The sequence below is a fragment of the Dunckerocampus dactyliophorus genome, chromosome 2, assembly GCF_027744805.1.
Source record: "Dunckerocampus dactyliophorus isolate RoL2022-P2 chromosome 2, RoL_Ddac_1.1, whole genome shotgun sequence".
Lineage (NCBI taxonomy): Eukaryota > Metazoa > Chordata > Actinopteri > Syngnathiformes > Syngnathidae > Dunckerocampus > Dunckerocampus dactyliophorus.
The window spans coordinates 50,838,783-50,861,188 of record NC_072820.1 but is presented as its reverse complement, the minus strand read 5'-3'; the positions used below and the strand labels follow the sequence as shown (position 1 = coordinate 50,861,188).

Here is a 22,406-nt window from a genome sequence, read left to right as displayed (position 1 = left end):
TATTTAGAATAATCACATTTAGTGATTATTTTCCAGGTGTACTATGCCATCGGTGCACTGTCCAAGTCGGTGTATGAGAAAATGTTTCTGTGGATGGTGACGAGAATCAACAACTCTCTGGACACCAAGCAGCCTCGCCAGTACTTCATTGGTGTCTTGGATATCGCCGGATTTGAGATCTTTGATGTGAGCTGATGGACAAAAATGTCTTATTTTCTTATTTGTCTAATCACATAAGAGTTAAAAAGAAAACATATTTTCACTTTCCGTTCCAGTTCAACACCTTTGAGCAGCTGTGCATCAACTTCACCAATGAAAAGCTGCAACAGTTTTTCAACCATCACATGTTTGTGCTGGAGCAGGAAGAGTACAAGAAAGAGGGCATTGAATGGACTTTCATAGATTTCGGTATGGACTTGCAGGCGTGTATCGACCTGATTGAAAAGGTAAGACTCTTTTGTGTGAGGCTACCATTGACGGTAGAATTCAAATAACTCATATTGTGTTCTCCTCAGCCCATGGGTATCATGTCCATCCTTGAAGAGGAGTGCATGTTCCCCAAAGCCAGCGATGCCACCTTTAAAGCTAAGCTGTATGACAACCACCTGGGGAAATCCAGCAACTTCCAGAAGCCCAGAATTGTCAAAGGGAAACCAGAAGCCCATTTCTCTCTTATCCACTACGCTGGAACTGTTGACTACAACATCAACAACTGGCTGGTGAAGAACAAGGACCCTCTGAATGAGACCGTAGTTGGACTTTTCCAGAAGTCTACTCTGAAATTATTATCCCTACTTTTTGCTGGTTATGCAGGAGCTGATTCAGGTACGTTGAGCTATGAGACGTTCGTAGTTGTTGTGTTGCTACCAAAGTATTGTACTTTACAATTCATCTTTATTTAGCTCAAGAGTCTGGCGGCAAAGGCAAAGGTGCCAAGAAGAAAGGTTCATCCTTCCAAACGGTTTCTGCTTTACATAGGGTAAGACCTTTTTATAATATAATATGTAATTATGGGCCTGCAAGTCAAAGAGCAGCCCATCTGGGCGGGAGGCAGGTTACACCCTGGACTGATCACCAGTCAATCACAAGGCATATTCACTCTTCAGGACAATTTGGACAACTTAAACTAGCCTAACATGCATGTTTTTGGAATGTGGGAGTTGGGGTACCACGAGTAAACCCATGCAAGACTCTAAGCCGAGATTCTAACCCAGAACCTTCTTGCTGTACAACAGAAGTGCTGTCTACACCAGTGGTTCCCAAACCTTTCACATTTGCATATGTCCCTTCAGACATGTGACTAGAAGTCATGTACCCCTCCTCATGTACACTTCAAAAACATGAACCACACAATGAAACATCTTTAATACATTATTAAATGTATGATATGACATTATATTAAAAAATCATTTGTCTTATTTTTCAGCTGCACACATAGGCTACTCATTTAAAAGGGAGGGGGCTTGAGAGGGGAAGACATCTCCTGGCAGTTTTGTCTTCTGTTTGGTGGGTTAATTTCATAATAAGTGGTGAAAAGCTGTGCTTTGGTCTGCACCAACATGAAAATAATCAGTACAATGCAACTAATGTCACATGTAAATGTGAAAATTATAAATAATTATGAAGACAAAAGCACATAATGTACAGCAATCAATAAGAAAATGAATTCAATATGAGGTTTACTACTAAGCCAAATAGACATACGAGCAGATATAGCACGAGATTATGCACCAAGCAAAAATGCACAGCACCAGCAGAGCTAACATTATCAAAACTCAAGTCTCAATCTGCGTCACATGTTCAAGGACCGCCAAACAAAGTGCCCGCAACGCCCAAAGAAGACCCGCTGTTCGTGAAAGCAGAAATTGACTTCCACGTGCATGTGTACACGTGGGGTCTTTCTTTAGAACATGGTCAGTGCATCCAGGCAACAACGAAATGACACAGCTCAGAAAACACAATAATTAGTCACGGCACCACGTAAGAAGACCAGCTCTCATTTAGCACCCGATATAAATGATCTTGACAAATCTTCGAGATTAAACACGTTGAACTTTTAACATCAAATGTACTTATTTGTTCATCCAACACACACGCAACAATGAACAACTTCATGCTGTCACCTTTCGTCTGCACTGTACTACCTGCTGTGGCTGTTCCATGAGGCGTTCGAGCGCTTTACGTAAATCTCAGTCCAGCCGCTTTTCATTTTTACTCACGTACCCCCACGTACCTCCACTTTGGGGCACATGATCTAATGCGTCTGTTGTCATAAATAACAAAGCACACGAGCTTCATTGATATTTTCAACAGAGGAAATAACACATTTGTGAAAAACGTGCAGGAGAACCTGAACAAGCTGATGACCAACTTGAGGTCTACTCACCCCCACTTTGTACGCTGCATCATCCCCAATGAGACCAAGACTCCTGGAGCCATGGAGAACCCTCTGGTGATGCACCAGCTGCGCTGTAACGGCGTGCTGGAAGGCATCAGGATCTGCAGGAAGGGCTTCCCCAACCGGATCCTCTACGGAGATTTTAAACAGAGGTTTGGGTTCCAGCCAACTAAACAAACAACTCTATTTATGGAGCATTTTTGGTTTCCAATTTGTACTTTTTAACCATTTTTTAATAGATACCGAATTCTAAACCCCAATGCAATTCCCGAAGGGCAGTTTATTGACAACAAGAAGGCTGCAGAAAAACTGTTAGGCTCTCTGGATATTGACCACAACCAGTACAAGCTGGGGCACACCAAGGTTGGTAATTCCAGCACCGCTTGAGAGAATATGATTATAATTGACACAAACACTAACTCTTTTGTCACTAAAGGTGTTTTTCAAAGCTGGGCTGTTGGGTCAGCTTGAAGAAATGAGAGATGATCGATTAGCACTGATCATCACTGGCATCCAATCCCGGTCAAGGGGTCTTCTAGCAAGGATTGAGTTCCAGAAGATTGTTGAACGCAGGTAAATAGTCAAATATCATATACAAGCCATTGTATGAATACATTTTACATGTACTGTACGAGGGTGGTGAAGGATAACGATATCCGATGTGATCGGATATCAGGTTTGACAAGCGAGAGATGCCGTTGATATCTGATATCTGATAGCCAGATATCAGATATCAGGTATCAGAATCAGCCATAAATCCTTAGATGAGTGGATTGTAGAGACATGCAAGACTAGCAACCGCTTGACAGTCAGTCTCTGAAACAATGCCAGAGCCTGGGCTGCTGACCAAAGGACTGCCACGCGTGCTCCGTAGCTTAGCATTACTGACTACCAGAATAGATGTAACTAGCATTATCAGCATGCTAGCTAGTCACCGCGAAAGGTTTTCAACACATCAGCAAAACATACGTACATTATAGCCATCAAATTGATCTTATTTATGATGTATTGTGTAAAACTAATACAGGAACAACATGAAATGAAAAGTAAATGAATACAGAGTCAACATCCACCAGTACCAGCCTGGACTTAAACACATTAACACTCAATAAGCTCATCAAATCTTACCTTTATGCATTCCTGCATACTGTAGTATCAGCATGTGGGAGCAAATATGAGGTGAAAGAAAAAGGCTAAAAATACGGTATAGTAGTCTATCTGTGCAGCCGCTCACAACAAACAACAACAATTCAAAAACTGTGGGAATTTAAACTGGATATTTTTTTTTTAAATAATGGCCTATATTTCCAAATTTGATATCCATTTACATACAATTTGATGTCATTATTTACTAATTATTATTATAATGTTTTAAGTGTTTAAGTGTTCATTGCGCATGAACGTTTCCCACAGCCCGGTGGTGGGGGCCCCTGCCTTCCCGCATGCTTGGGGATATGATGTGCTCTTTTACACATTTGGAAATGCCGTAAGAATGACACTTTTATACAATTGGTTTCTTTATTTTGTCTCGTATCAAAATTACTTGAATTGTTAATCAAATTGTTTGAATCGTTCTATTTTGAAAATATATGGTTTTTGAATCATATCATAACCCGTGTATCAAGATGCATCTGCCACTAAGGGATTTACATCCCTACACTGTACACAATTAGGACCTGAATTATCCTTGCTGGGTAAAACAATGAGCATCTGTTGTCAACAGGGACGCACTGCTGGTGATCCAGTGGAACATCCGTGCCTTTATGGGGGTGAAGAATTGGCCCTGGATGAAGATGTACTTCAAGATCAAACCTCTGCTGAAATCGGCAGAGACGGAAAAAGAAATGGCCAACATGAAGGAAGAGTTTACTAAACTAAAAGAGGCTTATGCGAAATCAGAAACCCGCAAAAAGGAACTGGAGGAAAAAATGGTCACGCTTCTCCAAGAGAAGAATGACCTGCAGCTCCAAGTTCAGGCTGTATGTCTGCTAAACGCCAGTGATATTAATGCTGACTCATGACTCATGGTTATGTGCATTTGATGACAACAGGAGCAAGATAATCTTTGTGATGCTGAGGAAAGATGCGAAGGGCTCATCAAGAGCAAGATTCAGCTTGAGGCAAAACTCAAAGAGCTGTCAGAAAGACTGGAGGACGAGGAGGAGATGAATGCTGAATTAACCGCTAAGAAGAGGAAGCTGGAGGATGAGTGCTCGGAGCTGAAGAAGGACATCGACGACTTAGAGTTAACCCTTGCAAAAGTGGAGAAGGAGAAGCATGCCACTGAAAACAAGGTCATCATTTTCTATCCATAAGCTGTGAATGCATGAGCTGAAACCTGAAGCTGCTGTACTGCACACAGGTGAAGAACCTGACTGAAGAAATGGCAGCTCTGGAAGAAATCATCGCCAAGCTGACCAAGGAGAAGAAAGCCTTACAAGAAGCTCATCAGCAAACCCTGGATGACCTCCAGAGTGAAGAAGACAAAGTCAACACTCTGACCAAGGCCAAGTCTAAACTGGAGCAGCAAGTGGATGATGTAAGAACATGCAAGATGAAAGGTAAATGATGCCAATAATCAATAGCAACTAAACAAACAAGTCGTGTCTGACGTCCAACAGCTGGAAGGATCGCTCGAGCAAGAGAAGAAAGTACGCATGGACCTTGAAAGAGCAAAGCGAAAGCTTGAAGGGGACCTAAAATTAGCCCAAGAGAGCGTTATGGACCTGGAAAATGACAAGCAGCAACTCGAAGAGAGGCTGAAAAAGTAAGCGCTTACGAGATTCAAGATTCAAGAGTTTTATTGTCATATGCATAGTAAAACAGGCAGTTATACTACAGTATACCAATACCTGCTTTTTCAATCAAACCATCCACTACAACATAAACTAGGGGTTATTAGGACCCTCCAACATAGAGCGGAACAAATACCAACTAGTGCTGAGGGAAGGAAAAAGGAGACACAACATGTCCAGAGAGCGCTCTCAACCTGTGGGTACCCGCGGTGGGCTTTTAACAAATGTCAAAAGAAGAGAGTAGGGAAAGAAACCCAAAAGCCCACAGAAGCAAAAAGGAGAGGAGTGGTAGTCCCTTATGTAGCGGGGGTCTCCGAAAAACTCCAGAGCATCTTATGGCAACACAAAATTCCTACCTATTTCAAACCAGGAAATACCCTGAGACAAAAATAAGTACATCCTAAAGACAAGGCTCCAAACCAAAAACAGAGCAATGTGGTCTATTCCATCCACTGTAAAGATGAGGAATGCAAAGAGCACTACATTGGGGAAACTAAGCAAATGCTCCAAAAAAGGCTTTATCAACATCGCAGGGACAATTCTAGTGGTCCTCAATCAGCAGTACATCTACACCTTAAAGCTACCAATCACTCTTTTGAGGACAGCGAGGTAAAGATTTTGGAAGCTATTTTTGTCAAACAACAGAACCCATCATTGAATCGGAATGGTGGTTTGAGGTTTAGTTTGGACCCTGTGTTCAGCAGGTTACTGAGACCAAAACCCACAGCTCTTAGTCTTGCAAATGAGGTGGAGCCAGGGCCGAGCCAGAACAATAGATGCTAACGAGCCAGTATCAGAGTCGTTCATACCCAATTCAGGGAGCAACACTTCCCTTTTATCGGAGGTGCTAATGGCAGAGGATTAGGCCACAACTCCTCCCAGGCTTAGCGTAAGGAACCAATAGGAGGAGGGTGTTGGCACACCAATTCCGCCCACTCTTACTGTATTTAAGGCCTAAGCTACCAGCACTTGTTAGTTCGCTGATGAAGCTCTTCGGATGAGGAGCGAAACGTCCGACACCTTCTTCACAGAAGTACAGATGACGTCTCAAGAAGCCTTTCCCTCGATCTTTAAGCAAAGTTGATGAAACATGTCAGGCACCCGTTAAGAAAGGGTTTTAAACGGACTGGGGAAGAAGGCAAAATTAAGACGCCACAAACTTACCACTTCCACATGGAATGGGAGGAGAACCTTTTTTCACATGGCTGGCTACATGGAGTGCAAGGTAGGGGGAAGGCTCATCCTTGTAACATTACTGCTGCCTAGTGGCCAGAATACTACATTACTACATATCACTGTCATGTTTGGACAAATAGTAGATCATAGTCTACCACCAAACCGAGATCATTTATTAATTCATACATTTTCTGAAAAACTGCAATATAGTAAGGGAGCGATAATGGAACTGTGATTGCCTTTGTATTTTTACACTTGAAAATGCTTAATTTAGGCAAGAAATACATCATATTTGCTTCAATATCCACATTATTTGATATAATAGGGCGTATTCAACAGCATCATTTCTTGAATATGTTTTGGGGTCATCTATGACGCCACGAAAGTTGATGTGCAAAGTGGCGTGGTGTTCCTGCATATTTAGTCGTGTATACATAAGAAATGACTTTCTGACTGGCATACGTTTGTGTCTTCACAGGAAAGATTTTGAAATGAACCAGCTTGTTGCCAAAGTAGAGGACGAGCAGGCTGTGAGCGCTCAGCTCCAGAAAAAATTGAAGGAGTTGCAGGTGATATTGTCATCATATTCAAATATGTCACGTGTGATACGGTAACTTTCTCACATGAAATATTTACTTTTAAATTTGGAGCTGTTAATACATCCAAATATATTTCATTGTGTCCGGCGATTTATCTTTCTGTTCATCAAATACAGTCAAAATGGGCATATTTCAGAGATAGTTGCAAATGGTGATTCATCATTTGAAAACATTGAACCAATCATTTGACGACGCTACTTTTTAGTTACTATTTCTCGCAAAAAATATGTTTGTTTTGTTCTTTATAATTGATTTGCATGGACTTCACATTGGTACAGGCCCGTGTCGAGGAGCTGGAGGAAGAGCTGGAGGCAGAGCGAGCCTCTCGAGCCAAGGTGGAGAAGCAGAGAGCAGACCTGGCCAGAGAGCTGGAGGAGATCAGCGAGAGGCTGGAGGAAGCCGGTGGAGCGACGTCCGTCCAGATCGAGATGAACAAGAAGCGGGAGGCCGAGTTCCAGAAGCTGCGCAGAGACCTGGAAGAGGCCACTCTGCAGCATGAAGCCACTGCAGCCACACTGAGGAAGAAACAAGCTGATAGTGTTGCCGACCTGGGGGAGCAGATTGATAACCTGCAGAGAGTCAAGCAGAAACTGGAGAAGGAGAAGAGCGAACTCAGGCTGGAACTGGACGATGTTGTTTCCAACATGGAACATGTGGTAAAGTCTAAGGTAAGTTAACAAGACAATTGGAACCCTAACTTTAACCCTACTGAACTTGATCTCCACACATACTTAACCTTTTAAAACAACAAGACAACAGTACAGAGGCAGCGTGGTTGCATTTGTGTTGCTAGGGTAACTGCTACCCACCACTCGTATCTGTAAAGGCATGCTATACGTCCACATACCCGCAAAATTAGCAGCTAAAAGCACAACTCAACCAATTGTAGAAAATCAGAAGAGAATTCCAACTACAAGCACTTACATGGAAAAATGTCCAGAACAACAAAACAACAACAAAACAAAGAAATGTTAAAAATTATTTAAAATTTAATTAATAATATATATATATTATATAAATATAAATATAAATATAAATATAAATATAAATATAAATATATATATATATATATATATATATATATATATATATATATATATATATATATGTTTATTTATTTATTTATTTATTTTAAAATCTGAACATTTTAAAATGAAAAAAATGGAAACTTTAAAAAATGCAAAACTTTATAAAAAAAAAATTTTATAAAAAATTTGTGTAATTTAATATTTAAAATTTAAATTTTTTGAAAATTGTTTACAAAAGTAACCAAAAATTGTAAATAAAAAAGAAGCCCTAATGTTTTGCACCATTTTTACTTGTTGAATGTTAAAAAATAAATTAATTACATGTACAAAACTTTAATTTAAAAAAATCAATAAATTGTTACATTTAAAAGTAAAAAAAAAATCACAATTAAAAAAAAGTAAAATACAAAACATACAGCCACGTACCCACAAAATTAGCAGCTAAAAGCGCAACCCAACCAACTTTAGAAAATGAGGAGAGACACAAAACACCAAATTCACCCCTTGACTTTTATACCGCGATCATCCATGTCGACCTTGTACGTACAAAGAAAAACAACTGGTATTCATTTGGGATGTGTCTTTTTCATCCCTTTTGGTGCAATGACTGGTACATGCTGGGCATCATAAAGGGCATCCGGCATCAAAACTAAGCCAAAGCGGGATTGACTCGCATTGGTGACCCCTGACAGGGAAAAAGGTGAAAAGTGTCTTTTTCTGGCAAGCTTCTCAAGCCCAGGGTTTAAGAGGTCGCTCGTAACAAAGTCTAGACACCTGACGGATGATGGCTTGTTCCCTGCAGTCAACAGTTACATATTTCAATATCATTTGCTATTATTTCCTTTTCAGAATCATTTGGAGAAAGCGTGCAGGTCCCTGGAAGACCAGATGAACGAATATAAAGCAAAGGCGGAGGAGGGGCAACGCACCGTCAATGACTTCAGCATGCACAAAGCAAAACTCCAAACTGAGAATGGTAGTTTTCATTTTTACATTGATATTTACATTTTAATTTAATTCAAAATAGTTGTATAGCAAAGTTTTAAATTATAATATAAATTGATTATTCAAATGTAATTTACTATTAAGGCCGCACGGTGGTCTAGTGGTTAGCACGTTGGCCAACACAGTAACAGCCTGGAGATGGGAAGACCTGGGTTCGATTCTCCCTTGGGCATTTCTGTGTGGAGGTTGCATGTTCTCCCCGTGTGCGTGTGGGTTTTCTCCGGGTACTCCGGCTTCCTCCCACATTCCAAAAACATGCAGGTTAGGTTAATTGGCGACTCTAAATTGTCCATAGGTATGAATGTGAGTGTGAATGGTTGTTTGTCTATATGTGCCCTGCCATTGGCTGGCGACCAGTCCAGGGTGTACCCCGCCTGTCGCCCGAAGTCAGCTGGGATAGGCTCCAGCATGCCCCGCGACCCTAATGAGGAAGAAGCGGTAAAGAAAATGGATGGATGGATGGAATTTACTGTTAAATTATATATAATGTAAAATATACTATGATATATTATACATATTACTATTATTTATATTACATGTATTAATAACATAAAAATAACATTAAAAACAACGTATTTATAAATTAATAATTCATTTAAAAAAAGATTTGCATTTTTAATTTAATTTAGTTGCGTGACAACAATTTGTTGCATTACAGAAAAAAAACATTTGAAATGAATCTTCTCTGAAAATTAGGTGAACTTTCACGCCAGCTTGAGGAGAAGGATTCCCTGGTGTCTCAACTGACTCGAGGAAAACATTCCTACACTCAACAAATTGAAGACCTGAAGCGGCAGCTGGAGGAGGAGGTCAAGGTGGGACACACCCTTGCAATGCAAAGCTTCTACACCACACAGCACAACAAAATGCATTTCTTTTGTAGGCCAAGAACGCATTAGCGCATGCCGTGCAGTCTTCTCGCCACGACTGCGACCTGCTCAGAGAGCAGTACGAGGAGGAGCAGGAGGCCAAGGCTGAGCTGCAGCGTGGCATGTCCAAGGCCAACTCTGAGGTGGCTCAGTGGAGAACTAAGTACGAAACGGACGCCATCCAGAGGACTGAAGAACTGGAGGAAGCTAAGTAAGTCAACTACGCAAATACCAGGGGGGACCAAACGTTTTCTTCCAGCAATTTTACAAGTTTATTCTTGTCAAAATTGTGAAATTTTTTCCTCATTCAATTATGACTTTTTTTCTCTGGATAATTTTGCTTCCAACTCTCCTCTTGTAACTTTATTCCCATAATATTAAGACTTTATTCACATAATATTATAACTATTTTTCTCAATCTAATTTTCCACAAATTACAACTTTTTGCTGTTTTATTTGTTTCTCATAATATTACATAGTTTTAAATTTATATGTTTTCTCCTTTAATATTTCAACTCTATGCTACGGGTGCTGGCGGAGTTTGTAGAACCCAGAGCAGAAACAAACGGCGTGGTGTCAAAAAGGTATTTTCATTCCAACAAAAGGAGCTCACAAAGAAGAAAAAGCAAAGTACAACAAAAGACGCCGGTAACAAAAGGAGAACTGGTCACCGGGAAGCTAATAAAGCACAAACAAAAGGACTAAGTAGCAAATAAGGAAAAATACTAAAAAGGCTGAACAATTTACAGGTAATAGTTGGCAGCAAGGGAAAATGGCTCTATCAAACGTGTCATGAAGGGAAGGAGCATGCACGATGCTGGCAAAGGTTCACAACAATCTGGCAATGCGCTGGGTAGACAGCATGGCTTAAGAAGGCCTTGAATACAGATTGTGTGCAGCTGTGCGAGCCAGATGAGCAGGAGAGAGGTTACCTCTGCAGAGCTGCAACAAGCCAGCAGGGGGCAGCAGACCAAATTGAGTGCAAATCATGACATTATGCTATTGCATCTGTTTTTTAAATTTCTGCTGTTGTTATTTTATTTAATTTTCAAAATATTTAAACTTTCTTCTGTAAATTTTCATCTAATATTATTACTTTATTCGCATAATAGTTAGACTTTATTCCCCAACCTAATTTTCCTAAAATTACAATGCATCCGTTGTTTTGTTACTTCCGCCAAGCGCAGCACAAATAACTTGAAAAGTTCTGAATGGATTTGGATGAAATTTTCAGGAATTGTGAGAAATGGGATATGGAAGAGCTGATTAAATTTTGGTGGTGATCCGCATACCGTCTGGATGCAGGATTTTTTAAAATGGATTCTTTAACATTGTGAGATAGGACCAATTTTGGCATTTGTGCATATAACTCCACTAAAAATGGTCAGAACACTTGGCAAAAAAAAACAGGACAAGTTTCCATCAGGTTCCACAAAATATCAAGGACTGATCCAAAAAATGTAGGATTGTTATTTTGGTGTGAATCACATTATGGGGGGGACTATGGCGCCTGGCAGAGGTCTGCGCTCTCCGAGTGCTTCTCTAGTTTCTCATATTATTAAACCTTTAAACCAATTTCTTTAATATTTCAACTTTGTGCTACTATAATAACATTATTTGTCTTGATAATAATAATTACTTTATCCTCATTGTGCTACAATTTTTTTCTCATTAGATTAGTTTTTCCACCTTAATAAAATTTATTTTGACTTTATTTTTGAAAAACTACTGCTGATGTGCCCATTTGTGATTTTGTGGGGTTATTTTTTGGTTTCTTGTTCAATTATATTTTTCAAATATGCAATGGGCTGCAAATGGCCCCCGGGCCCCACTTTGGTCACCCCTGCAATATACTAGCCGATGGAATTAGCTGTTACAAAAACTAATGTTACTTGACATGAACGGATCATCCATGTCAAATCTTCAGACATTGTACGTTGTGGAACCCGAGGGCCACTCGTACTGTGAATGGTATCGTTCCAAGTCAAAGGGGTTCCTTCTTACTTTGACCATAAATCCTTCCTATAATTGGGGAAGTGTGACCAGTAGAGAGCACTGACCAGTGAACTCTTCAGGAAGAAGCTGGCTCAGCGTCTGCAGGATGCTGAGGAGGCTGTGGAAGCGGTGAATGCTAAATGTTCCTCTCTGGAGAAGACCAAACACAGACTGCAGAATGAGATTGAAGACCTCATGGTGGACGTGGAGAGGTCAAACGCTGCTGCTGCTGCTCTGGACAAGAAGCAAAGGAACTTTGACAAGGTTTGAAAGAATGGTTAAGTGCCAATAAGTGTTGAGTTCAAATACTTAATAGTGCTAACTTTCTGTCAGGTCTTGGCAGAATGGAAACAGAAGTATGAGGAGTCTCAATCAGAGCTGGAAAGCTGTCAAAGGGAGGCGAGGACTCTGAGCACAGAGCTCTTCAAACTGAAAAACTCCTACGAAGAATCTATTGAGCATCTGGAGACTATGAAGAGAGAAAACAAGAACTTACAAGGTCAGGCACTATCAATTCCTTCCTTAAAGCGTCACTGACGTGATTTATCAACTTTGCTTAGATATGTTCTACGTATATTGTTTGTAATTATCTTCTACGTTATTCATTTTTTGAAAGCAAACGGTAAATTCGTAAAAAATTGCGTTTTTAGTATGTGGCGGGAGCAAGGACTCATCGCCGTCCTTGAAAAGCGGTGTTTCCGGAAGTGACGTCATACGAGGCGCGGCTCACAGCTAAAGTTTAGTAAACAAATTTTGTCGACTCAAAACATCAAAATAGTAGTCATGCAAAATGTGTTGCTGCTGGACGTTCTGAGGGATACTGGAAGTTTGTTTTCTTTTCCAAAAGAGGAAGGTTTCAGACAACAATGGATGAAGCAACTACAGAGAACGACAGCCCCGTGGACGCATCATCTCATCTTCTGTTCTTTGCAATGTTCATTTCACTGAAGACTGCGATGAAGGAACACCTTTACAAGAAGCATTTGGCTTGAAAGTAGGGTATAAATGCATTTGGATGCTATTCCTGATGCTATGCTGCACAGGAAGGGACAAGACAAACCATGTAAAAGTTGCCACAGAACAGTGAAGTCATATTTACATGTTGTAATCTAACCACTATGGTAATTTGTAATTGTAATTTGCGTTGTAGCTTCGACACTTCTAAAAGGAAGTGCGATTGCTACATAGCGACAAGCATCCAAAGCATTATGCATGTTATGCATGTTCCTCTCCATGTCTCTTCCTCGTCAGACACACTAGTTTCATCATCGGTGGTTTGAATCAACATGGCATAATTCCATGTTCTGCAAATTCTCTATGTATATCATCTCTAAATGTTTCTTCCTCCTCCAAAAGTATTGACACATCGTTCAAGTCTTCGCTGTAATCACTATAAACATCCTCTGTTTGTATACCACCAAGTCTGTGACTGACGTCACTTCCAGAAACGCCCCTTTTCTGGGCAGTAATTTCATAATGGCTCCCACATTTACAATAAATGTAAATGTAAACAATCAATTTTTCCATATTTAAGATCAGTTTCATAAAACAAACAATGTAGAACACTATAAACAATATAGAACATATTTAAGCATTTGTCAGGGTCCCTTTAAGCGTGATGTTCAATCCGGCCCTTTTAGCAGGGCAGGAACCAATGAGGTTCTTGAATTCCATCAGCTGTGAAATGAGCCTATGAGTCCAAAGTTATAGTTTTACAATTTATTTTAACAGGAGGGAGTACAAGCAATTGCGATGTCAGCACTGGAGAGAGTGATTAGCTGGCAACCAAGGTCTAGCGAAGGTCAATCGATCTCTGAAGAGGGTCGCTGTTCCTCCTTCTTATTGGGTGTAAACTTCTCTTTTTTACTTGTTGGGATATTAGTTTAAACTGGTTCCAGCCAGTCTTGCGCTCCTCAGACAGACAGAAAGGTGGCTTATCTAGACACTGTGTGTGTGTGTGTGGGTGTGTGTGTGTGTGTGTGTGTGTGTGTGTGTGTGCGTGTGTGTGCGCGTGCATGTGTGCGTGCGTGTGTGTGTGCGACAACTATGAGAACATTGTGTGTTTGTTCCAAGTGAGAGGCCTTGCAATCGTGTTTCGGTGGTAGAGAAGCACAAACATGTTGCAGTGCTTATCTGAAAAAGAGAGTGGAAAATATTCCATTCCTAACAATAATATTTTTCCAGAAATGTAACAACTGAAATGAAATAGCATTATTTCCATGCATAGAGGAAATATCGGATCTCACTGAACAAATCAGTGAGGGTGGAAAGAGCATCCATGAGCTTGAGAAGATTCGAAAACAGTTGGAGCAGGAGAAGTCTGACACCCAAACAGCTCTGGAAGAGGCAGAGGTACGATGTGCTGTCTAAAGCAGAACATACAGCTCCACTTGGTCCGCATCTCCTTGAATAGCTGCCTCTTATTGGCCCATGGACTAGATCTTCATTACATCCTTCTTCTCTGTAGGCCTCTCTGGAGCACGAGGAAGGAAAGATTCTGAGAGTCCAGCTTGAGTTCAGTCAGGTGAAGGCAGACATTGAGCGCAAGCTGGCCGAGAAAGATGAGGAGATGGAGCAAGCCAAGAGAAACCAGCAAAGAATTGTTGACAACCTTCAGAGCTCGCTTGAGGCCGAGACCCGCAGCAGGAACGAGGCACTCCGTTTGAAGAAGAAGATGGAGGGCGACCTCAATGAGATGGAGATCCAGCTAAGTCAGGCCAACAGGCAGGCAGCTGAGGCTCAGAAACAACTCAAGTCTGTTCATGCACACCTGAAGGTATGGCTGTCGTGAAAAGAATACATAAAAACAATCATTATAATTGTTTGAATAAATATATAAGAACATATACAAACATTTCTGCAGAAATTTTGAACAGGCCTGCCTGTTGCTTACCTCTGCTACGGCGTGGTGTTACAGTACGCAGGTGGCTAGCATGTTATATAGACGGTCACCATGGTTACACAAGATGTTACCAAATACAGATAGGAGACTTATCCAGTGGTATAACACGTCTTGTGTTGGGGTTCCTCCCCTTGGTATTGGTGAATCAAGTAGCCTGCCGCAGTTACAAAGTATTTTGCATAGTATCAATAGCACTGCACTTTGTTTGCAGGCCCATAATAAGAAGTATGAGGAATAATTAGATGGGCTGCTGCAGTTGCAGGCCCATAATTACATATTAGATTATAAAAAGGTCTTGCCCTATGTAAAGCAGACACCGTTTGGAAGGATGAAACTTTCTTCTTGGCACCTTTGCCCTTGCTGCCACACTCTTGAGCTAAATGAACAATATAATACAGCTGAGTGGGGGCTCTTCTCACTGTTTGTCCCGCAGTAGTTTGGCAGAATAAGATATAATAATTAGGGATGCTCCGATTGATTGGCCACTGATCAATATCGTCCCATTTCTGTAAAAAAACACGTGATTGGCGTATGTCCATAAACGCCTTTCAAAGCCGATCACAAAACTTGATCAGCGTGCAGCAACACTCTCTTACCAAACCATTGTCATTCCACTTTTCTTGCATCTTTGTTTACACGCTTTGCCTAGCCGTCACCAACGGCAGCTAGCTAGCTCACTAGCTGGAGTTATCCGCCACCTAGCTTCTGGTCTGCTGGGCTACTCCACATGTCTGTACTTCATCTGCACTCGAAACCAAAGCACTTCCACAGGTACCTCCTGTTTAGCAACAGTTTCTTTTAGCAACTACGCTTCTCCATCTTCAGCCATGCTCATTTTCTCTCTTTCTCTCTTTTGGTTGTTTTGTTGTTTGCTCTGCTTTCTCCACCATCACTGTGCGTCAATACAGTCGTAGGGAAAACACGTCATCAACTCTGCATTAGAAAATATCATTTGTACTGGTATACGTCATTTTCGTATCATTGGAAGGGTTTATACCGCTATACCCAGACACAAAAATTATCACCCAACCCTCCTCATGGATGATCTGTATCAGAATTGTCATCATAAAACCCTGATCGGAGCATCCCTACTACTAATAATAAATAAGAAGCATGAGGAATAATATCATGGGCTTTGCTTTGCAGGCCCATAATTATGTTTTCATTTTGGGGGTTTTATTTTTTTTTAAAAGGAGTCACAACTTCAGCTGGATGAGTCTCTTCGTGCCAACGACGATCTGAAAGAGAACATCGCCATCGTGGAGAGACGTAACAACCTCATTCAGGCTGAGCTGGAAGAGCTGAGGGCTGCTCTCGAGCAAACGGAGAGAAGTCGCAAACTTGCTGAGCAAGAGTTGCTGGACGTTAGCGAGAGGGTGCAGCTGCTGCACTCACAGGTGATTTATACTGCATTTCTTCTCTCTTGGGTGACCTGAGGATTAAAAAAAAACATCTACTTTTAATCAGAACACCAGCCTGTTAAACCAAAAGAAGAAACTGGAGGCAGATGCATCCCAGCTTCAGAGCGAAGTGGAAGATGCGGTCCAGGAGTGCAGGAATGCAGAAGAGAAGGCCAAGAAGGCCATCACCGATGCTGCCATGATGGCAGAAGAGCTGAAGAAAGAGCAGGACACCAGTGCTCACCTGGAGCGCATGAAGAAGAACATGGAGCAAACCATCAAAGACTTGCAGCACCGTCTGGATGAAGCAGAACAAATTGCCATGAAGGGTGGCAAGAAGCAGTTGCAGAAGCTCGAGGCCAGGGTAAGAGTCACAACTTTCAGAAAATCTAATGGACGTATAACCGCCAATACAGTGGTCCTTCGCCACTTCTCGGCTTGAATTTTGCGGCTTCACACTATCAAGGTTTTTCACAATAAATTAATTCATAAATTATTGCTTTTCTGTGGTCGGCTACAGCCTATTATTAGTCAAAAAACATCTACCGGAAATTCCGGTGCATAAGCCGCTACTTTTTTCATAAATTTTGAACCTTGTGGCTTATACAGCAGGTGCGGCTAATTTATGGCTAAATTCTAATCTTGTGACATCTCCTTTACTTCAGAAGTATCACTAATTGTTTAAACACTGTGCCCCTCACGAGTCAGTGAGGTTTCATCTTACTGAGAACAACGCTTATCTCATCACACAGCAACTTAACACTCAAAAGGTATACCTGATAAATATACAAACATGTACCAATACAAGTTTAAAATGGAAAAAAAAAAGTCTTTTAAAGTTTTCCTGTAATGTATCGCATGTGAGCAACGCATTCCTTGGGGTGCTGCAATGACGTCAGCCGCCCTCTGGGCTTCTCTGGCTCCCTCTGGTGAACAGAGACAGCACCACAGCGCTATCCACCATTTTTTATGCTAGTTGTCCTCCAGTTAAATGCTTTGCTCAAACAAAATGCATTATGGGGAAACTTTAAAATGTTTTTGTTTTTTTTATTTTAAACTGGTATTGATCATCATGTATACCTTTTGAGTGTTCAGTTACTGTATGATGAGTTTAGTGTTAATTATAAGATGACAGCGTGAGTCAGACTGTTATTTTGTTATACTGTTATACATACTGACCTCCTGTGGTTTCCAGTGGGTTGGCAAATTCATTGTGAGTGCTTTTTGCTCAAGGACTCGTGTGGGTCGCAATATGCCATTATATGACGTGGACACACGCAGTTTATACACCGGAATGTACAGTCTATTTAAGCAAATAAAGCAAAAATTAAGCAAAAATGACTAAATGAACGACATACCAATCCAAGGCATTCAGAAGACGCTGAAGGTGCTAAAAGAAATGCACAGAGTGAACTCTCTTACTGCCTGCTTTGGCATCAGACACCCATGCACATGGCAAAAATGATGAATTCATGAATTCATTACCATCCCAGGTCTACTGCACACGAGACTTCTTCTGAGCGAGGAATCTTGTCACTTGTTTTAATTTGACATGAGGTCTTGTGACACCCCTATTCCTTTATGTCTAATACTGTATGTCTTATTTTCTGTTATTATGGCCACTATGTAGGGTAGTAGGAGTATAAAGGTGACTATAGGGGTGTTATTTCACATCTAGAAGGCTCTAATAATGTTAAAAACCATATTTAGAAGGCCGTAAAGAGGTTTTCTATGCTCTATCTACCAAAATATTCTATTTAGTCTGGAACCAATTAACAGTGATAAACGAGGGATGACTGTAATAAACATGGCAATGTTGCGTTCCTTCTCCGATAACCTAACTTCCCCCTGTCCTGCTCACAGATCAAAGAACTGGAAAGTGAAGTAGAAGTTGAGCAGAGAAAGTCTAGCGATGCGGTGAAGGGAGTACGGAAGTATGAGAGACGCATCAAAGAGCTAACTTACCAAGTAAGGTTGGAGTCAGTGGACAATGTGCAAGTTGAACTTGACCAAGATTTGATCCTCTTTGATTCCTCTTTTTCCAGACTGAAGAGGATCGTAAGAATCTTGCCCGTCTGCAAGACCTGGTGGATAAGCTCCAGTTGAAAGTCAAATCATACAAGAGGAGTGCTGAGGAAGCTGTAAACATGACTCAGACGAAAACTAACTGTAGTACTTTCCTTGCTTGGTACAATAACAATTCGTATACAGTACACTCCAAGTCCCCAACTTACGAACAACCGACCTGCAAACACTCGTAGATACGAACACAAGCCGACTGGTCTATTTTTTTAATGATTTTTTTTCGAAAATTGCCATATTTTGTCATTTAAATGTTTTCGAAATACAAAGGTGCTATTTTTGTATTGCGTGCCATTCTGCTGCTATGAATTGTGGGTAGCGGCATCCCTGTCGCGCCATCTTTCTCAGTTCGTCGCTGCACTTGTCGCTGATAACATCTCGGAGCACGCCGATTGTACCCCATTCGATACTTTACAGAGACGTTATCATGGCCGATAAATGGAGTGCAAGTGCTAGTAGTAGTGGCGGGAAACCTCAATCAATTTCTATGGAAACGAAGGTGGCCATCATCAGGAAGTTGGACGGTGGCGAGAAAATGGCTAATTTAGAACGTGCTAATGGAGTGAATCGCTCAACCGTAGGAACAATTTACAAAGGCAAGGTTGGAATGATGGAACATGTGGAGACTTCTGTACCAATGGCATCCATTATCAGTACAAAGAGGAGAGGCAAATGCATGGGAGAGATGGAAAAAACACTCCTCTTCAAAGGTAAATAAAGAAAAAAGAATAGAAAAAACAATAATAAAAATGATATAATAATACGTAATGATACGTATTATTATATCATTTTTATTATTGTTTTTTTCATGAATTATCCTGGTTAAATATTACTACTGCATCCAAAGTCATATTTACATACATACACATATACTGTATATGTATACACGTACATGTAGTACCTATGTATATCATTGCTAATATTAATTTTGTTTCGACTTAAGAACGATTCCACTTAAGAACGATCGTCTGGAACCAATTGTGTTCGTTAGTTGGGGACTTAGTGTACATGGATGCACCAGGCCAATAACGTCCAGCAAGTAAACAGACAGTACATGTACCAGGGGTGTCCTGCCCCATGTTGATCCTTGGGTGTTAGACTCAAATGCTACTCAAAGTTGACTCAAAGATGCCTTAGAATTTCAATACACGTAAAGTATGGACAGAAAATTGTTACATTACAAAATATTAAAGATGCTCCAATTGATTGGCCACTGATCAGTATTGGCCAATTTCTGTAAAAAAACATACGCCGATAAATGCCTTTGAAAGCCGATCACAAAAAGTGAACATGTGTGCTGTGTCACGTAAGGTTGCCAACACCCGTACTGAGCCGATAAGGGATGCACTTTTGTCCCGTATTGCTGCGAGAATCAACACTAGTCTTTAAAACCTCAGTGGTTTCAGTTTGACACACATTACAATCGTGTTTGATCGCTCCCTCATCAAACCTATTTCTGCTTGACTTTTCTTGCATCTTTGTTTACATGCTATGCTTAGCTGTTACTGGCGGCAGCTAGCTAGCTAGCTGGCTAGAGTTACAGTATAAGCTTAGCTTTTGGTCTTCGGAGTCCAAATGTGACTTTCTAGCACAGTGACATTTTGTGTTTTAAACAAAACAAGCAATGCGGTTAGTTGGGAGCTGGTTTTTGTCCCACGGGAAAGTGGCTATCACGTTCGTGGGGTACGTCACTGAACAATTTAGCTGTCTTGTTGTCATGATACTAATGACGCCTTGCCCTCCAAACACCATTTGTGTGGTTTGGTCTCCCAGCTCGCCAGATGATTTTGAGTAGAGCACCAAAGAATATTAGCTTTAGTATTCTCTTTTAACTCAAGCACCACACATTCTATTTCTATTTCTGTTTCATTTTCTATTACTCCAAACACGCATCAAATTAAATTGATGTTTGTGTCAAATAGTAGAAAAATCATTTCACACACAATCCCGATACGCATGGCTGCAATATCGGTATTGTAGCGAAGTGAAAAAACGCCCCCCGACATACTGCAATGACATGATGAATGGTGATCATGTTGTTTGTGTAGGAGGAACAAGCCAACAGCAATCTTGTCAAGATCCGCAAGATCCAGCATGAACTTGATGAAGCGGAGGAAAGAGCCGACATTGCCGAGTCTCAGGTCAACAAGCTACGAGCCAAGAGTCGTGATGTCGGGTCCAAGGTCAGTTCCTAATGTTGTCGATATTCACGATGCTCTTGAGCATATTCAGCTATATTGGGATCATAAGAACTATTGATTACCTTATTACCTTATTACTATTGATTACCTTAAAGTCCTGCCAATACACCCCTCATCAAAATGTTAAGAGCAGTTGAAAAATGGCAAGAATGTACATTTTGCACTGTTGGTTCTTAAGGAAGTTCTAAGTAGAGTTTCAAAATGCAAAAAGAGGAAATGGGAGAGAGACAAAAAATGTTTAGCATCAGCAATTTATTGCAAAGTAGCATTAAAGTGAAATAGGCTTCAAAAGTTGAAGAGCACAGTGTTGGTAAAAATGTGTATTGAATGTGATTTAGTGTCAGGTGTTCACACTGTCATGATCTCTTGATGGCAAAGGCAAAAAAGCTTTCTCTCTTTGATTGTTGAGCTGCATAAGCGAGGCCTCTCTCTCGCAGTGCGCCATTTCTGCTGAGGTTGGACACAGCAGATTTCAAACTTCTGACAAACATCCTGAGGCTCATGGAATAAAAAAGTCAAGTGGTAGACCCAAAAAAATGAAGCAGAGGATCCCATTGGCTGTCCGTCAAGACACGGGACCACCCTCGGGCCAAATGATGGTTGTTACTGTTGCCGAGTGCAGTCCGATAACCATCAGATGCCATCTGCAAGAGAAGAAACATCTTCAAAGCCCTGGTCTCCTTCAAGGTTTGGACTTTGCAGGAGAGCAGCAAACATGGGACATTGAAAGGTGGAAGAAAGTTTTATTCTCCCTTGACGGTCCTGATGGCTTCCAACGTTACTGGCATGACAAGGAGATCCCACCTCAGATGTTTTCCACCATCATGATCCTTGAGTGGAACAATGGAGCCTCAGGTTGCGCAGGGGCGTCAAAGGGCAGATGTCGCGGGGGGCATCCCTCATGACCGAAGGCCCTCGTCTGTGTGGTGATTATGTGCTTTTTCAACAGGACAACGCTGCACTTCACAAAGAGGAATAAGCTCACTCTTTTAGACCATCCAGCGTGTTCCCCTCATCTAAATCCAATGGAGAACATTTGGGGATGGATTTACAAAAAAGGACATGAGTTCCAGACAATGGATGCCCACCGTGAAGCCATCTTCACCACCTGGAACAACATTCCCACTACTATCCTGGAACACTTACCAAGCATGCCCAAACCCATTTTTCACCTCATGAACAAGAATGGCACAGCTCCTCATTACTCACTCCTTTTTATACATTTTAGTTCTATTTTATTCTACTTCTGACCAGCTGATGAACAACCTATTTCACTTTAATGCTTCTTTGCAATAAATTGCTCTTTTGTCTCACTCCCTTTTCTTCTTGCATTTTGAAGCTCAACTTTGAACCTCCTTAAGATCCAACAGTGCAAAATGTACATTCTTGCACCTTTGAAGTGCTCTTAATATTTTCATCAGGAGTGTGTACACCACATCCATCCATCTGTCCATTTTATAAGCACTTATCCTTGTTAAGCGTGAGAGGGACTACGTACAGAAAACGTTTGACGTCTAGATCAGATCAAATGAACAGTAAAATAACTCCCAAAGGAAATGTACAACAAAAAATCAGTGTAAGCTGTAAGAAAATTCCCCAGCTAACATTCTCTTTTCATTCCCTACGTGAAGAAAGGACAGGATGAAGAATAAAGCCCCTGGGATACCTCCAGGCCACCTGTGGTCTCCTGATGGTGATTCCCAAGTTGTGTTATTAAGTAAAATAAAGTCATCAGCATCTCAAACGTTGCTTTGTTTTTTTTCCCGAATCATGCCTCATGCTCTGAACAACAGTGTGACTTCTCACAAATATAGGCTAGCTAGAGGCTAAAATACAGGACAGCGAATCCATAACAACGCCACACATATTCTTACACTCCCTTGCTGGTGTTCCGACCCGTCCTTTTTGCAGGGCCAAGTCTACCCAGATTCTTTTTTCCTACCAGCTGTGAATTAA

General features: G+C 41.0%; 1 protein-coding gene across 1 annotated transcript in view; it reads left to right on the top strand.

Annotated features, from left to right (window-relative positions):
* LOC129177332 (myosin-7-like) overlaps positions 1 to 22,183 on the top strand; it is a 28,839-nt gene extending 6,656 nt beyond the window's left edge. The window contains exons 13-38 of the mRNA XM_054768322.1: positions 37 to 186; positions 276 to 446; positions 516 to 825; positions 903 to 979; positions 2,345 to 2,550; positions 2,638 to 2,761; positions 2,835 to 2,971; positions 4,122 to 4,377; positions 4,450 to 4,692; positions 4,761 to 4,937; positions 5,020 to 5,165; positions 6,848 to 6,938; positions 7,247 to 7,636; positions 8,846 to 8,972; positions 9,698 to 9,816; positions 9,885 to 10,081; positions 11,946 to 12,129; positions 12,199 to 12,364; positions 14,093 to 14,217; positions 14,333 to 14,641; positions 15,961 to 16,164; positions 16,235 to 16,531; positions 18,031 to 18,135; positions 18,213 to 18,308; positions 20,298 to 20,432; positions 22,082 to 22,183. Coding sequence (XP_054624297.1) covers positions 37 to 186; positions 276 to 446; positions 516 to 825; positions 903 to 979; positions 2,345 to 2,550; positions 2,638 to 2,761; positions 2,835 to 2,971; positions 4,122 to 4,377; positions 4,450 to 4,692; positions 4,761 to 4,937; positions 5,020 to 5,165; positions 6,848 to 6,938; positions 7,247 to 7,636; positions 8,846 to 8,972; positions 9,698 to 9,816; positions 9,885 to 10,081; positions 11,946 to 12,129; positions 12,199 to 12,364; positions 14,093 to 14,217; positions 14,333 to 14,641; positions 15,961 to 16,164; positions 16,235 to 16,531; positions 18,031 to 18,135; positions 18,213 to 18,308; positions 20,298 to 20,432; positions 22,082 to 22,102 — 4,563 coding nt within the window. The 3' untranslated portion in view covers positions 22,103 to 22,183. The remainder of the gene's footprint in view (positions 1 to 36; positions 187 to 275; positions 447 to 515; positions 826 to 902; positions 980 to 2,344; positions 2,551 to 2,637; positions 2,762 to 2,834; positions 2,972 to 4,121; positions 4,378 to 4,449; positions 4,693 to 4,760; positions 4,938 to 5,019; positions 5,166 to 6,847; positions 6,939 to 7,246; positions 7,637 to 8,845; positions 8,973 to 9,697; positions 9,817 to 9,884; positions 10,082 to 11,945; positions 12,130 to 12,198; positions 12,365 to 14,092; positions 14,218 to 14,332; positions 14,642 to 15,960; positions 16,165 to 16,234; positions 16,532 to 18,030; positions 18,136 to 18,212; positions 18,309 to 20,297; positions 20,433 to 22,081) is intronic.
* Positions 22,184 to 22,406: the final 223 nt, after the last annotated feature.